At 35.0% G+C, this 17,673-nt stretch overlaps 1 protein-coding gene across 1 annotated transcript; it reads left to right on the top strand.

The window, feature by feature from the left end:
• The first annotated feature begins 3,111 nt into the window (after positions 1 to 3,111).
• LOC128227777 (acetylcholine receptor subunit alpha-like 1) lies at positions 3,112 to 16,861 on the top strand. The gene is made up of 7 exons (XM_052938624.1): positions 3,112 to 3,521; positions 7,993 to 8,103; positions 13,217 to 13,261; positions 14,262 to 14,371; positions 14,812 to 14,992; positions 15,351 to 16,151; positions 16,442 to 16,861. Exons 1-7 carry the CDS (start codon positions 3,417 to 3,419, stop codon positions 16,604 to 16,606), a joined length of 1,518 nt encoding a protein of 505 aa, XP_052794584.1. The 5' UTR covers positions 3,112 to 3,416; the 3' UTR covers positions 16,607 to 16,861.
• Positions 16,862 to 17,673: the final 812 nt, after the last annotated feature.

Consider the following 17,673-nt stretch of genomic DNA (forward strand, 5'->3'; position numbering starts at 1 on the left):
TTTAAAAGTGCCTCTGATCCTCCTGGATAGAAGTACAACCAACAACAAGAAAATTGTCTCCTTTTCAGACATTTTAAATTATAGTCTAGATACTTTCAAAAACCTTGAATTCACCAATCACAATGAATGGCAAGGATAATGTTATATTAAAATATGTTTCTTAAATTTAGATATACGCTTCCTTTTGCCTATGGCACGAGGTTTTATTCATTAAAAATTAAAAGATATACATATCTGTCAAGATTTTTGGGTCAAGCCCTAATTCAAGTAACTGCATCACTCGAGTCCTGGCAATGTAGACGAAATGGCGTGAGACTGGGAATGAAGATAATGCCACCTTGTTTAGATTAAGTCAAATTAGTAAGTAAGTAAGTAAATTGTTTATTATAGTGACATTTGTACATAGCATAATAACATTTCATACTGAATAGTTTAACATTTACACCCGGCCCATCAGGCCTATAAGTCACCTTTATATCAGCGGTATATATGATGCGTAATTTTTTTTCCATGCCATAATAATTCATAACGGAAATGCTGTTTTGAGGCCAAATATACGTAAATAAGTTTAGTCTATTATTGAAATACTCTCTTATTTTTCAAATTGCAGTGTTTCTGTATACATTATTGTATGGGCCATAGCATACGTATACCTATCATTGTTTGGCTCAGGGGAGTGAGCATGTTCTCCGACTTTTCAACTACAACGTTCAGTCCATATTCGCCTGGTAACGTCAAATTAAATTTAAACAAAATAAAAAAATAATGGAACAGCGAAATTACTTCAACTGTGTGTAACCCTGTGTATCCTTGAAGAGCATTAGGCAGGCACAAGTTGAGGTTGAGTTTGCACATCTCAAAATACAAAAATGATACATGATTATGTGCGGCCTTTAATTGGGTGTAGTTATGTGTATCCTTGTAGAGCAGTAGACGGACGCAGCCTGTAAAACGACACAATGATTCCGTGCGGCCTTTAACTGGGCGTAGCTATGTGTATCCTTGTAGAGCAGTAGGTAGACGCAACTTGTGAAACGGTACAATTATTCCGTGCGACCTTTAACTGGGCGTAGCTATGTGTATCCTTGTAGAGCAGTATGTAGACGCAAGTTGTGAAACGGTACAATTATTCCGTGCGGCCTTTAACTGGGCGTAGTTATGTGTATCCTTGTAGAGCAGTAGGTAGACGCAACTTGTGAAACCATACAATTATTCCGTGCGGCATTTAACTGGGCGTAGCTATGTGTATCCTTGTAGAGCAGTAGGTAGACGCAACTTGTGAAACGATACAATGATTCCGTGCGGCATTTAACTGGGCGTAGCTATGTGTATCCTTGTAGAGCAGTAGGTAGACGCAACTTGTGAAACGATACAATGATTCCGTGCGGCCTTTAACTGGGCGTAGCTATGTGTGTCCTTGTAGAGCAGTAGGTAGACGCAACTTGTGAAACGATACAATTATTCTGTGCGGCCTTTAACTGGGCGTAGCTATGTGTGTCCTTGTAGAGCAGTAGGTAGACGCAACTTGTGAAACGATACAATTATTCCGTGCGGCCTTTAACTGGGCGTAGCTTAGTGTATCCTTGTAGAGCAGTAGGTAGACGCAACTTGTGAAACGGTACAATTATTCCGTGCGACCTTTAACTTGGTGTAGCTATGTGTATCCGTGTAGAGCAGTAAGCGCAATCTGAGAAACGATCAGGAAGGGCCTGAAGTAATTAAAGATCTTTAAAATGAAATCAAAACTTGAATTACAAAATAGTTTTAGTTGTGATATACACGAACGTCAAATTCATTTGTTGCTCATGTTTCGCTTTTGTAATAAATGTGTTTCTTGTTTTCGCTTATATGTGGTGCGATGAAGGCATTTTAGACCATGCCTGTCTGTCTGTCTTTCTGTCTGTCTGTCGGTCCGGCGGTCGGTCCGTCCGTCCGTCGGTCGGTCGGTCGGTCGGTCTGTCGGTCAATCTGGTGGTGACTCGGTTGGTGAGTTTGTCGGTCAATCGGTCGGACGCTCTGGCGGTAAGTCGGTCGGTGAGTTTCTCGGTGAGTTGGTCGGTCGGCCGGCCGATCGGTCGGTTCGTCGGTCGGTCGGTCGTTCCATCGGTATGACATTTATTCAAGATAAATGTTATGCTACATCATGTTATAAATCGATATTTTTGTATAACATGTACATAAAAGAAATCGGATTCCTCAAAAATTAAGGCGATGCTTTATATTTTCCCTAATACTAATTAGCAAAGTACAAAGTGCTTTGTCAGAAAATAATGTGAGTGACTAAAGATATGATATACAATATACATTTCAAGGCGAGGGGAGTAAAACATATTGTTGCAAGTCTTACGAAAGACCAAACACAACAAAATAATTCATACTAAAGTAGTTAATATGAATAATCGTTTGTCAAATTTCCCTCATTGAACGCTGTATATGGGAATCACGCCGTCCTGATGTGGAATTAATAGCCTTTCAGACGATGTTGCATGTCAAATTAAGCGAATTGTTCATTTGCAGCTGAGATAGGAGTGGTCAGCAATATTGGACATAGGATGGACACTGACAGGTCCAATCAGGCCGCTGTGACTGGAATAATTGGATTGCGTCCTCCAACATGTACCTGTTGTCATACAAGATTGCCTTCAACAAATAGTAATAGACTGTGGGAGATTCGGATGATAATCCCATGTCTTAGGTATTATCGAATTTGTTTTGGATGTTTCTCTTATAATTAATTACTGCTTCAATTATAACAAAATAGTCGGACGTCCTTTTTCAAAACTCGGACAACCAGTGTGAACTTTTGTCTAGCATTGGATTATTAAAAAAATAAGTTTATTATGTGGATCAAGCACGTTACCCTGGCAGACATAGGTTGGCCAATACCAACCTGTTTTAGATAATAAATTATATGTGTACGCCACACCGGCCCTCGTATGTAGAGCTCTGAAAAAAGTAAAATCAGAAATGAAAACTCTGAGCAGTTATCTGATTTTTAAGACCGACAAATATTAGGAGCTGATCTGTAACTTGAGGAGGAGTACGTTTCCTATTAACCGATGTTCATTTAGCATAAGAAAGCGATTGTATTTCGCTGCCGAAATAAGACCGCGCTGTGTCACTCTTGGCACAATGATCGGTGATCGTATAACTAGCATTGTTTACACGATATAGATATTGGTAATGTGGATGGACGACTTACATATTAACCTATTAAACATGTAGAAGATGCAAGTATTACAGGATGAACAAGCGATCTTGTTTGATGTAGTGGACTTGGCGTTGATCCTGCAGGCTTCATGTGATATCGGTCATACGCTGATGAAAGACGGCAGTTTCCATACAAGGCGTTGTGGCAGACTTTCTGTGATTGTTAAGATATTAATTTGTGATTGGCGGATTTGCCTACGACGAAGATGAAGGTGCGTGTCGTAATGGCCGGATTTGTGTTCGGGGTTTTGTTCCTGGTCGCCTCGAGTGAACCACCGGCGGAACAACAGTTGCACTATTTCCTTCTGCAGGTATGTCCACTTCCGGTCACTCATCGTGATCTTGTTACCACGTTTGATTGTAATGGTATTATCAATGACATTTAACGGCGATGACCACGCAGCTGGAAGTATTCAATTTGTTTGATTCGATATAACATCATTGACAGAGCAATAGCTGTCATTACAGTTAATCAAGAAATAGTTGCAGTTAATCAAACACATTTTAGTGCGACACAGTTTTAGGTTATAAGTATGAACTTACAGACAACACTTACATTCTTATGTATTGGCGAGGTTAATGAGTGGTTAGCTGAAGAGGATATCGTTAAGTTTTATATTGTCTAGGTACACATGTGTACGTCATGTTAATTGGTGTCTGTTTTTGATATACCGTTTTAATATATTTTTAATCGACGTTTAAATTTCAAAGAATATGTCTTGACATTTTGTTTCGATGGTCGTTACACAAAGGATGCTCATTATGTAACGGTACATTTAATAATTGCAAAATGTTTCTAAGGCATTGTACCGCAATTAATAAACTTGAAGATGTGTGCGTTTTAGTTAAAATGTTGTTGTGGGTCATGTTCCCTTATGTAATGTCTTTAAAGATGTACTCTTACACCCAAGCAAGATTGACCACAATTTATACAATTGTTTTAATATACCAAAATGAAATAATAAATATCGAAAACAATGGCTCTTCTGAAGGTTACCGAGTTAAATTTGAAAAAAACAGTGCAGAAAACACGGTATTTTTACCCTATGAGACGAAAGTAGATCACAGTAAATATATTAGCACTCACCAATGATTTAATATGTTTTCGTTTCTAGCTATCAAGTACAAGTTTACAATCTTGTTAAATAATATTTTCCATAAATGCATTATTTAGTAAATAGATAAAGGCTTATCACGCAAAAGTTATGTTTGTTATTCATGGTTATGTATTGATTTTGAATAAGAGTGTCACTTTAAGCAATATTTTGCAACATCTTGCTTTCATAAGAATGATAAATTATGACAGGTATAATGATCTGGATCATTAGTGTTCACAATACAGGTGCGTATAATTTAGACATTAAGCTTTTTAAGAGCGTTTCACCAATGAAGTACTTTTCAATTTATCATAAAAGTTATGCATTAAATTTAATCACCTATGCAACATCAAAAAAATATCATATTAGTCAGTGACATTTTCAAAAAATTGTTAAAGTTAACAACGGGATTAACGTCATCGTTTTTAACTTTTAAAGGTGAACTATTTGAAAATGTGTTTATATATTTAAATAAAGCAAGAAAAATGAAACGGTTGTCTCAAAACTGGTAAGGAATACTGCGGATCGTAATTGTATGTGTAAAATAGGGCGATATTTATTTGAATTTAACAACGGTGACGTTAACAACGTTGTTAAATTTAACAAATTTCTGAACAATCGACCCATTAATGTACAGATATTTTTATGTGCTCACATATTTGGTTAAAAGAGGCATAGCTGAATAGGTTGTCTCAATATTTGTTACAAGTACCACAGATCACATGTGTGGCCATGAAACTTTCACTACGAGTATTACAGATTTGAAAGTTAACAATTATACAGTTAACAACGTTGTTAACTGTAACAAATTTCTGAACAATCGGCCTAATGTGATCATCAGTAATAATGCATAGTTGAATCGTTATATTGTGGCCTCTGTGTGGCCTTGTACATATTAAACTCTCTCTTTGCCATGGTATTAACATGCCCATTTTCTTATTTAGTTTTTTATTATTTATGTATGGCTTTTTCTTCCAATCCTATTGCAAACATTAGACCCCGATTTCTCGAAGAAATCTTAGGCGTAACAAGCTTATGTTTCTAATTTCATTTAGCCAAATTAGCAAGGTTTGGTTGGTTTACCAAATGAAAAATAGTTTATAGTGATCATGATAGAGATAACTTCCATAAAGTGACACTCTTATTCAAAATCAATACATTTACATGTATAACAACATACATTTTGAGTGATAAACCTTTAACTACTCACTAAATAATGCATTTATGGAAAATTTAGATTACTAATAAAAGAATTGTAACCGTGTATTTAATAGCTCAAAACGCATACATATTAAATGGTTGGTGAATGCTCAAAGATTTACTGTGGTCTACTATAGTCTCATAAGGTAGAAATACCGTGTTTCATGATCATTTCTTTCAAATTAAACTCGGTATCATTCATATGAACCGCTGTTTTCGACATTTGCCCATCCTTTTTGGAATATTAAAAACAATTGTATTATTTTTATTTGGGAGTAGGAGTGCATCTTTAAAATGTTTTAGGAATCTCCAAAATGGGAATATAACACAGAATATACCAAAACAAATATAATGCACCTAGCTTGATCTTGTTATAAAAGGATACTTTTGAGATATTGGAGCCATATATCCTTTTCTTTATCATATTTTTACTGACCAATTAAAAACTATTTATTATAGAAGTGAAGTAGCTTGGGTTTCCAAGTAATGTATAATTACAGCACCACGCCTTGAGCATTGGTCTTCAATCATGTGTTATGGGGCATAGACGAAACCAGCAATCAACATTAATTACTAGTCTTACATGATATCTGCTGGCCATCTCCAGATAAGAGTCTTCGATAATTGTAGACAAACAAAATTACGTGCCAAGCACAAACACTTGCTTCTAACCAGTAACCTAGACGAACTGAAAGGGGAAACCATGCAACATACTAAAACACTACGCACGGACGCACAACACTTTATTTGGTACAATTAAGTTGCTATTTCATTTTAATTGCCTATTCAATTGTACTCGATAATCGAATGGACTTAGAGTTCTGAATATCAAAGGCTATTACAAAAATTACTTTCCCAACTCCCAGTAAATCATTTGAGATTATTGCTCGTTCTACTATTTTAAATTCATGCATATGCTCTTACAAAATTTAAGAATAACATGGAAAAAATGAATGAAATCAACGAATCGGTATGGCTAGACCATCGCCTGATAACATTTAAAAACTTGATAATTTGCAGATAAAGACTATCTGTTCAAGAAAAATATTAACACTACATAAAATGAAATTTGACTTATATTGCAAAACTTTTCCGCTTACTGTGCCACCGTGAAACACTGTTAAGAAACTGAATAACGTATGTAGACATAAAGTATTAAACATATGGTTTCTTGGCCCAAAGCCTTTTTGTAAGCCGATGTAAGTCTTCAAGATTAGAACTGATATTGACAAAATGATTAATGATTTAAATCTTTGCCCGGAAATTCTAAACATCATCTTCACAGCCCACTGTTGCTGCTTCACATCAGCTTCTATGATTGTATCTTGGTCAGTCAATAAATAGATCACATGTCATATCGCAGACTGATGTTCAATCACCCAAAAACTATTTTTGTAAATATTGTGTTAACTGTAGCAATTATATGTATATTTCATCAAACTTATGATATTTATGACATATTACATGAACCATTGATGACCTTAGGAAATAAAAATGCACATTCACCCATTATTTGGCACTAAGAATAATACAACCTTCGTCATCATTATCAATTGTCCGTCTATCCTCAACTTTGCCAAGTTTCCTTTTAACTAAATAACGTGTCATGTGACCAGCCGTTAGTTGGTGTGCCGTTGTTTCGTTGTCAACTTCTTGGAACAGGCACAACATAATGACACGAAAACAGGACAACATATACCATTGAGGTAAATAAAGGAGTATCAAATGTTTAGGTATGTCCTTGTAGTTTTCAGTCATTACTTCATTTTTTCATAAAGGCTGATTTGTTGTAATTAGGCATTCTATACTGTAGCAATATATTTTACTAACAATATTAATATCACAACCATCTATACAGACGAATAATGAAGGGCTCTAATTCTGGACTATTGTGACTTAGTTTAGTTTCCCTTCCGAAATCTAGTTTTCTTAAAGATAACATCACTGTTAGAATACAACCTTCATAGCCAATAGGATTGCAGATAGCCAATCAGTAAGTACTGGGCTGTTTCATTAAGAAGTTCAACTTTCGCGGATGTTTAAATGTACGAATACTGCCTCTCATTCGACACTCCTTCCCTGCGTCAGCTTTTATATTGACATTGTGTTAGCAAATGAGTTAGTTTTCTAAGATAGTTAGATGACCTGATGCATTTTTTTGATGATTAAGAATGGGCGAAGTGAGAGTGTCGAATGTAACATCATGTCATCATCAAACATTACTTTAACACGTAAAAACTCCTTATGTCTCCCGCTTTTGTAAGGGCATCAACATCATTAAAAACCTGAACACATCTTTTATTTACCTGAAGGACAAAGACTTATTATAAGCGGCCTTATGATATACAATGGGTGACAATATCATTATTAGTACATGCATAAATATATAACAAGCATTTTCATGAATCTAATTGCAAGGCAAAATAACCAATTAAATTTTGAATAATGTTATTAATGCTTTATTGTTTTTCAATTTTACTTGCAGAAGAACCCGTACAACAAGCTGATCCGGCCTTCCGGAAGCACGGCAAACGGCACAACCGTCAGCAAACTGACTGTGAAACTGGGTATGCGGCTCTCACAACTACTTGATGTGGTGAGTTTGTATTATTGATAAAAAAAATCATAAGGTTTTAAAATAAACATGGTCGTACCTTTCATAGAAGTTATTTAAAACGGCAACATGATTGTGCTTCAGTAGAGAAATATGGTGGTACCTCTTATTCCAATGAGTTAAAATGGCAACATGTGGTTTTATAGTCAAACATGGTCGTACATTTTATACCATCAACTTAGAATGGCAACATTTGCATCGGTGGACAAAATGGTGGTACCCTTCATTTCAGTGGATTTAGGCAAAAAGTGCTTTGATACACCAGCATAGACATATATTGTATGCATGAAGTTTTAAATTGCAACAGGCGCTTTGGTGAAAAAGACATGGTGGTACCACTAACAGAAGTGATTAAGGAGAAGGGCAACAAGAGCTTTGGTAGACAAAAATGGTGGTACTTATTTAACTAGTGGTATTAAAACATTCTTTTACCTCTTACATCGGTGATTAAGAAGGAAAACAAGTGTTATGGCAGAGTAACATGGTGGTACCTCTTGTACAAGCGTTTTAGAAGGCCAACAACTGCTTTGGTAGTGAAACATGATGGTACTTCTTATACTAGTGACTTAAAATGACACCAGGTGCTTTGGTAGAGAAACACCGTTTTACCTCTTTTACCAGTGGTTAGGAATGGCAACATGCGCTTTGGAATACGAACACTTAACTAACAGTACAAAGTATAAAGTACTTTTTCAACTTAATACGAATTAATGCGTTTTTAGAATAACTCATGAACAGCTTACAGTGTCCGGTAAGATTCACCAGTATCTTGGGAAGTGTTAGGCTGTGCACGAGTAAGCCGGTTTAGACCTCAAGTGAATAATAGCATGGTTTGACTGTCCTTGCCGTGATGATTGATCCAATACTTAGGAATGACAATATTTTGATAGCTGTGTTATGTTTGCTGCTTGAGACGCTGTGTTCCTCTTCTTAAGTGACTGTTTAGATTCGGTATCCTGTCATCGTATGATGGTAATTTATATACATATTATCTGATTTCATATTATTAAACTAGTAATATAAGAGTCTCTAAAGAATGGCAACAGGTACTCTGGACGACGAACACTTATCTTACACTAACCATGACAAGAAGCAAATAAAATCTAAAACTAAACTAAATGTTTAAATATGATAGAGTATGATATTTATTTATATTCTGTACATATACTTAGTATTTTTAGGAGATAGGGAACTTTTATTGAGCTTAGATTTTAATTAGTTTAAATATCGCATTTTTCAGTCCACAAATAATTTATACTATTTTTGGTAAGTATGTATTTTGTTAACTGATGTTCACAACCTACCTTCCATGTATCATTATTTGACTCGTTGGCTATCATAAAACTAGGACTTTTTTGGAATCAGGTAAGTATCTTTTGCATGTTTCAAATGATGAGATAATTTTTAGCGGGTTGATGACAAACTGGATTACACTTTTATTACCAAAACAGTATGGTGTCCGGCATATGTGGATTGTGCAAGTTCAAGTTTCTAGACATAGTTCGTTAATCAACTGAAGAACATGAAACCCTAATACTTATTCAGACAGTGTACTTGTTGAGGACAGATTGGACCCGTCAGTCGTGATTCAATGGGACGTTCGCCGGTCCTTTTCGGTATTTCATTAACTTTAACAATACACTTGACTGTTCAATGAAGTATCTATTCGTAGAAGAAGCACTATACAAACGAATTGTATTTATCTTGTAATTTTCATTTCGTTTCATACAACTTTGAACTCATTAACTGTATCAATGCATATAAACGTCAACCTACCTATTGATGTTTCGACTGAATTAAGCTGTATATTTTGTATTTTGGTTTCTTTCTGTTGATTTAATGAAAATGTTTGCTTTATTTTATGTTTTAAGATTCGACAAATGTGTGTTTTCGCTCATGCCCATGTTGTCCACGTGTATTAATACAGGTGGAAAATTTGAAACTTAAAAATAGCTTAAAAACTTTTTAAATATAATTACTTTGCTCTTTTCACAACGGTTTAGACTGCTATTTAGAACTGCACTTATATTTTGATATATTTGACAAGCTTGACAAAGGTGTAACACAATCGGGATATGAGTCAACTTTTACAGAGGATCATTTGATCTCTTCCAGAATCTTTTCCGTGTTGGGGTACGGTCGCGTACGAATGAGGTTCCAAATGAAAAACCTTAATTTTCTAACACCACTTAACACTAACAGACAGAAAAACAATCATAAAAAGAATCGGAGATCGTCTATAAGCATCACAAACGCTTCTCAAAGAAATAAGAGTGTTAATAATCGCGATATCCCCTGTTCAAAGATATCGAAGACCCGAATGTTTTATTAATTGCATACATTTAAAAAAAAAAAAATTCAAAGAGTGAACAAATATATACTTTAAATACTCTAAATACTTTGATTGTCCACCATCTCGTATTTTGGTAGAGTAAAACTGTATTCATTTTTGTACAGTTTGATATACTAGTAGTTTTACTTGAACAGCAATAAGCACAATTACAAGATGCCGTTTGAAGAGCTGTACATTGAAAACAAACGTTTCTTGGATTAATAACTCTTTTAAACAAGATCCAGTTTTTACGAATTATTTATAAATCCAAGTTATAAATCAAGATAAGAATTTCGAAAAGATTTCAGAAATTATTCATGATCAATGCCGACATATTTGGTTGTTTTAGTCAATTCTCTCGTTTCGGTGATTAGAAATGGCAAAGCTGTTTTGGTACATAGAATGTAATTTAATGATGAAAAGACGCAAATTGAGCCTAAAAGTAACGCGTTTAATTCGACATGAATGTTCAGCATATTGATACCAGATACTCCTTTGTAATTAAATTCTTTTGGAGAAAGAAAATCTCCGGAGATTGAAAGTACATGTATACTTCCAATTAGATGCAATTGAAACACTCATGAAATTAAGAAAACCAAAGATAGCTCAGTCCTCGCAGAAGTTATGTTCTCCAACGGTTTTATTTATGATTTTTTTTATGTTAAACTCATCATCTTTACTGTCTCGTAATTTAATTCAATCTTTAGCATACGCATTTAAACCTTATTTTTAAATTTCGTATCCCTCACTGCCAGTTTGGGTTAAACGTGCACGTGGTTTCATACAAAAGAGATCCTTGCATTTTAGTATACTACAATACTGATGTCGTGCATTGATTTAGATTTTCACGATCAAATTTTGGTAGCGAAAATAATTTTTCACGATCAGATGATGATAACGAGTACGAAAAATAAGGTTTAAATAGTATGAATTCAAACTTCTTCATTTCGGCCACACATTGTTAACAAGAATAAAGTATTTAACGATTTCGGCAGTATTTTTGTCTTCCCTCCGCCAAATGTGATACTATAGGACATATACAAGGTTCTCTTTGTATTTCATTACCTTTAACAATGCAATTGTCTGTGAAGTGATGTAACAAAGTCGCACAGAAGCACTATAAAAAAATATTTTGTACTTTTAATTCTGTGTAACCTCTCGTATAAACTAAAACGGTAAATTTGATTCCAATTTTCAACTGTCAACTGGTTGTGTTGCTATGTCTAGCTAATTTAAAATACTTTTCCCACGCTAGACATTCCTTGCTAATTTCACGAAATTCAATGTTTTAAGCACGATAAGAACACCAAGGATATTTCGTTAAATTTGGCAAGTAACAAAAGAGTGAACAGAATTGGAACAACAATGAAACATTGCAGAGAACAATTGCATCTCTAACAAACGCTCTTCTGTGGGCCTGTATGGACGTTGATGGAGAAGGATTAAAATGACAAATCACAGTTCACTAACACCCATTATGGACTAATGAAGGAATCAAAGTCATTAGGAGAACCAGATATCGTCTGTAAGCAATAGAAATAGAAATGTGACAAAAGAAAACAATGAAAGAGGTAATAAACGCGATGCCACCTGATCCAGAAATATCAAGTACTCGGCCGCTCTCTGAATTGTATATATTCATTTATATATCTCTCAAAATGAGAACATTTTTTATAATTTGATTGTCTTTCACTTTGTCTCTTATTTCACTAAATATAATGATTGCAATTTAAAAAAATGAAACATGTCGTTTGCAGACAAAAACTAAGTACAAATGAACGATTCCTGAATTCGACGACGTTTTATATTCAGTACGAGAACGTTGGACATGTTTTACGAATCTTAAAAAGGTACATGCGCATCATATCCAAACATTTCTGCATTATGATTAATATCGCCTGACTTTCAGAACCAGAAGTTCATCCTAAATCTCTGTTATTTCCTCATGTTTTGATTGGCATCTAATGATTGAGAATTAATTCAGTCACTCGCGCTCCGAAGTCATTTGAATAATTGTGTTACCGTTAACAGAATACATATTTTTCCCGGCATTTCTGAACACGCATTTCATTTGTGTTGTTAATATCAGCTAGACAGAAGCTTAAAATCCATCAGAATATACCATATACATATTGTTAACAATTGCTGTTAATGTTATTTCAACAATCGTGTAAGCGTTTTCCGTAGGACAAAAGAACGTTGTGCAAAAAGCTTACATCTGCCTCTAATACATTGGGTTAAAATTTTCATTTGTGTATAGACATAAACAGCGAATATTAATTACCGTTGAACTTGAAAACAATGATCCTCTGCCTTTATTCAATCGTACCAGACATGTTCTAAAAATCATCTCAACTATCTTATATGGGATTTCTTGTCATTTAAAGTTAATTATTCCAAGAATTAGAATTGAAAATGAATAGAATCCCGTTCCTTTAAGCATGTGATGTCTGGCATGTAACCATTGTGTTTGTATCAATCAAACAACATTCAAACGTTCAAATTGCACATAAGTTCGAAATAAACCCAAGGACTTCTTGTTTTTCTGTTTTACACTTCCCAGTTGATCCATTATTATTTCCTCCGAAATTGAAATTAAATAATTCAGTTGCTTTCATTGCGATTTTATCCAATTTTGATTGACATTTAAATGGCAAGGTATAAACAAAATATTTTTTAAAAACATAATTGTATTTCAATATAAATATTCTATATCGTTTAGCATGTATGTCTTTGCTTTATTACTATATAATGTCGTTTCAGTCAGAAAAGAACCAGATTTTGACCTCCAACCTTTGGCTGAGACATGTAAGTGAACTGATTTGTCGTTAACGTCTAATGGCATGGTCATATTCAGCATCATAATTGAAATCGGTTTCCTTATGTTCAAAAGATCACATTGAACAAATTAATGTATGAAAAGTATACGATATTACACTTAATTTGCGAGATAAGAACCGTTGATTTGTTTATTCTGAATTCGGCTTTTATTCACAAAGCTATCGTAATGCATATTTGCATGGCAGACAGCATTTGGAAACCGCACAAGACTCAGTTTCCTATCTAAATGTAAAACCCATTCCAAGATTTAAATTTGAGCCTTTCTGTGTGCCATTATGTATGGGTGCATGATTGCAAGACGTCAACTCATACGAAAACGAGATCATCTTAAATTTGTTTGTTTTTACATTCTAACTTTTTAAACCCAATACGAATGACGGCCGTTTTAGAAAAAACTCATGAACAGCTTCTTTGGTCCGGAAAGCTTCACCAGTAACCTGGAAAGTGTGAGGTTGTGCACGTTTTAGTTTAATTTTCCATTAAGTTCTCGCTAAATTTTACTGTCCGTGCCGATCCGGTTACATCAATACTTAATAATAACAATAGTATGATAGATGTGTAAGGTCTGTTGCTTGAGACGCTGTGTTTCTCTTCATTAGTGTCTGTTTGTCCTCGGTATCTTGTCATTGTCTGATGGTTATACATACATGTATACAATTTCACTGATTTGATGTCATTCAACCAATATGTGAGTTTATCTAATCTCATGCAAATGTTGTTGAACAATATCTTTGCAAACAGTATAACTAAAATGCCATTTAGATACATATTGGTAGATTGGCATTTTTTTTCGATTTTTTTCTAACATTATGACTTGTTCATCTCTGTCACTTTGAAGTGGATTAATGCAGTTGTCCGAGTTTGTTTTCACACTTGTTCTAAAAGTAAATTAAACTCGAACATATAAGCTGCAGTCTTAAAGTAATTTATTATTAATAATATCAAACTATTCATTTTATGTCCTAAGGAGTGGGTTGACCACAGATTGCGCTGGGACCCGTCGTCGTTCGGCGGCATCAACTCCACCCACATCCCTTCCGTCGAGCTATGGAGACCTGACATCGGCCTGTATAACAAGTAAGGATCTTAAGTGAACAAGGTTTAAAGTGTATTATAACGTCTTGAGATCATTATTCATTTTAACTTGGCGTGTGTTTTGTGCAGAAATTCTTAGGTAACAAGTATAACGAGGGATCAAAGCTAAAGAAGGTATTCCGTGATATAAGATAAAGAAGCCGATACACCCTTTTCGCCTCTCGATTTGGACATGTGACTTTTTCTATTTTAAAGTTGACCGACTATATATCGTAATGACATTTCATCTTTGCTTTTTGCAATTTATGATCTGAATATTTGAAAGATTTATGATTTACGGAAACGTGTTATCTGAAACAGGATTACTTAAACTAGCATATACGACCATAACCTCACATTTACCCGACATTTACGAATAATTACACAATTAAAAATAAAATCCATGGTCATGATTGTAACCTCTCGATGTTTATATCCTGCAGCGCTGACGGCGACTTTGTCGTAACGCTGCTCACAAAGGCGACCGTTTTCCACACGGGTCTCATAGTTTGGGAGCCCCCGGCTATATACAAGACCTATTGCCCAATCAACGTGGAGTTTTTCCCGTTTGACCAGCAGGAGTGTTTTATGAAGTTTGGGGTGTGGACCTATGATGGTCATGAGGTATGTCAAGCGTTTGACCTTAAGTTGTTTACTCCATGCAATGTTGTAAATAACATTTTTTGTATTTTGCACACTTTTAGATAAGTAATTACTGTTGGCTTTAAAATACAATTAAACAAGCAACATTTATGCAATAGCCTACTTGTCACCGTTAGAGTAAAAAGTACATGATTATTTTCAAAGTTAACCAATATATTGCTTGCCGTTTGTGAATGAGGTTGCTGTAAAACAATAATTTACTTTTGACTTAAGGTACGTACTTTTACACGCGACATACAATATCGGTTTTGGTTCAATTTTAATCAACATGTTCAACGTCAGCAAATCTAAATTATTGCGTATCATTTCATTGCGGTAGGTTGATCTGCAGCATGTTTGGGAGGATCGAGGTGTCATGGTAGGAAACCAGATCGTCATTCCACACGGCGTGGACCTGTGCGACTACTACCAGAACGTCGAGTGGGACATCATTAACGTCACAGCGAGGCGCAAGGAGAAATACTACCCATGTTGTCCGGAACCATTCCCTGATATCACCTTTAATATCACTATTCGAAGGAGGACTTTGTTTTATACTATAAATCTCATCATGCCTTGTGTAGCCATATCTTGTTTGACGGTGCTAGTCTTCTATTTGCCAAGTGACTCGGGTGAAAAAATTACTTTGTCTATTTCGATTTTGCTGGCATTAACTGTGTTCTTTTTGCTTTTGTCTGACATCAATCCACCAACTTCAATTGTCATTCCATTGATAGGGAAGTACCTACTTTTCACAATGATTGTTGTGACAATGTCGATATTCTTGACGGTTACTACGCTTAGTGTTCATTTCCGGTCACCTGCAACGCACAAAATGTCTCCCTGGATTAAAAGGTTATTTACAGAAATATTACCAAAGATTCTGTGCATGAAACGACCAATTGTGAATAAGAAACACTTTGCAATGAGGACTGTGAATGGAATAGAAATGAGAGAGGTTAATTTAGATACTCCACAGATATTTCCTAAATGGGACCGCTCGTCACCCAACTTTTTAAGACAAAGGATACACACGACAACAAAGGAAATTCTAGCAAAATATCCACCAGAGATAAGGGAATCTCTTAAAGGCGTGAAATACATTGCTGAGCATCTGAAGAAAGAGGATGATGAAAAGTCTGTAAGTGGAGATACATAGTTTTTTTACTTACTATCAAAATTATCTTGAACTTATTAGTCTTTCCGCTAATTAAACAAGTGTGTGTTAAAGTTTTCATCTGCTGCCATGATTGTCTTTCATTATGATACTTATTTTACTTGCATACATAATATAAAAGAGATAAAACTTAATGATGCATCGAGCAAATAGTGTGTCTTGAAACAAACTTTTAACGGTTGCCATAAATTTGATTATTGTTTTTGGTTTAAATAGTGCATTGAATTTACATTTTCCCCTGGCCTTCGTTTCAGGAAGAGCGAGACTGGAACTACGTTGCCATGGTGATGGACCGCTTATTCCTCTATATTTTCACCACAGCATGCGTGTGTGGGACGATGGGTATATTCCTCAACGCCCCTTCGCTGTACGATCCTAGGGAAGCTATGACAAGGGACAATTTTAACTGTTCCAAGTGACATTTTGTCATTTCTACTTGTCTGTTCGAAGACTTATAGTTCAACTGTTTAAAATGTTGTAATGAACCGTTTCATTCCGCTTGTTCGAATGTCTTTATTTGATAACAACTGCTCGTATCAAACTATAAGCAATTATGTGTGAAACTATTACTATCTATGTTCTAGAAAAGACATGTGTTAAAATGGTCACAGTGCCCCGCTTATTTCAATATAGCATTCAATCCTTGAGAAAGTGATATATTATATAGTAAAATGTTCGAGATGAAGGTAATTGTAATTGTGTAATTAATTCCTAATACAGAAGTTGAGAACGATAAAGATATTAATAAATTAAGCAATTATCTTCCATCTTTTTATTTATACGTATAATATATGTATGAATCCTTCAGTGAAATTAATTAATTCAATGAATACAATAAAGTTAAGAATACGGTAATGCACTATATAGAGATATACAGATTGCTATCATCGCGACCGTGACCTTTGACTGCCTCTTTGTCTGCGTGCCATTCTCCATACTCTATTCATAAGTTTGAGGCCCATAGGCCTTGGCATACTCTAGTTATCAATTACCTTTGTTAATCGAATTTTGACATTTAACTCGTCTGCCTGTAAAGATGATCGATCGCTTGAACCGTGACAACCATCGACTGAACTTCTTTCGTGTGAATGTTTTGGAGCTCAAGTACAGCTTTCTAGCTTATACAAAAACACGCTTTTCGCGTGTAATCTTGAAAACCTTTCTCCCATGAAAGACATTCCGACGCCCTGAAGTTTCAAAAAGCAATATCTTGGAATGTGAAATCCACTGATATTAATGAACATTAATTCATAATACGTGCAGTTCAATTTCACTTTCAAGCCCGTCAAAATGAAATTTTAAATTTTGAACGTTTAGACCAAAACAAATAGTCACATTGTCAAAATGCAGACGATGGTTTTGATAAATACACATTTTTATTTGGGTCTGTCCATCAGGCAGAAGCTGAAGAATAGGTTAAAGGCACTGAAGCGCAAATGCTTCTAAGAACCAAGTGAAATACAAATAAGTGATACCACTCATTGTT

Source organism: Mya arenaria, chromosome 3 (genome assembly GCF_026914265.1).
Source record: "Mya arenaria isolate MELC-2E11 chromosome 3, ASM2691426v1".
NCBI classification, from domain to species: domain Eukaryota; kingdom Metazoa; phylum Mollusca; class Bivalvia; order Myida; family Myidae; genus Mya; species Mya arenaria.

Excerpts from the sequence above, each read along its gene's own strand:
- LOC128227777 (XM_052938624.1), top strand. The coding sequence starts at position 3,417 with ATGAAGGTGCGTGTCGTAATGGCCGGATTTGTGTTCGGGGTTTTGTTC. Across the intron at positions 13,262-14,261 it reads CCAACCTTTGGCTGAGACAT|GAGTGGGTTGACCACAGATT; the intron begins GTAAGTGAACTG and ends TTATGTCCTAAG. Across the intron at positions 14,372-14,811 it reads GACATCGGCCTGTATAACAA|CGCTGACGGCGACTTTGTCG; the intron begins GTAAGGATCTTA and ends TATATCCTGCAG.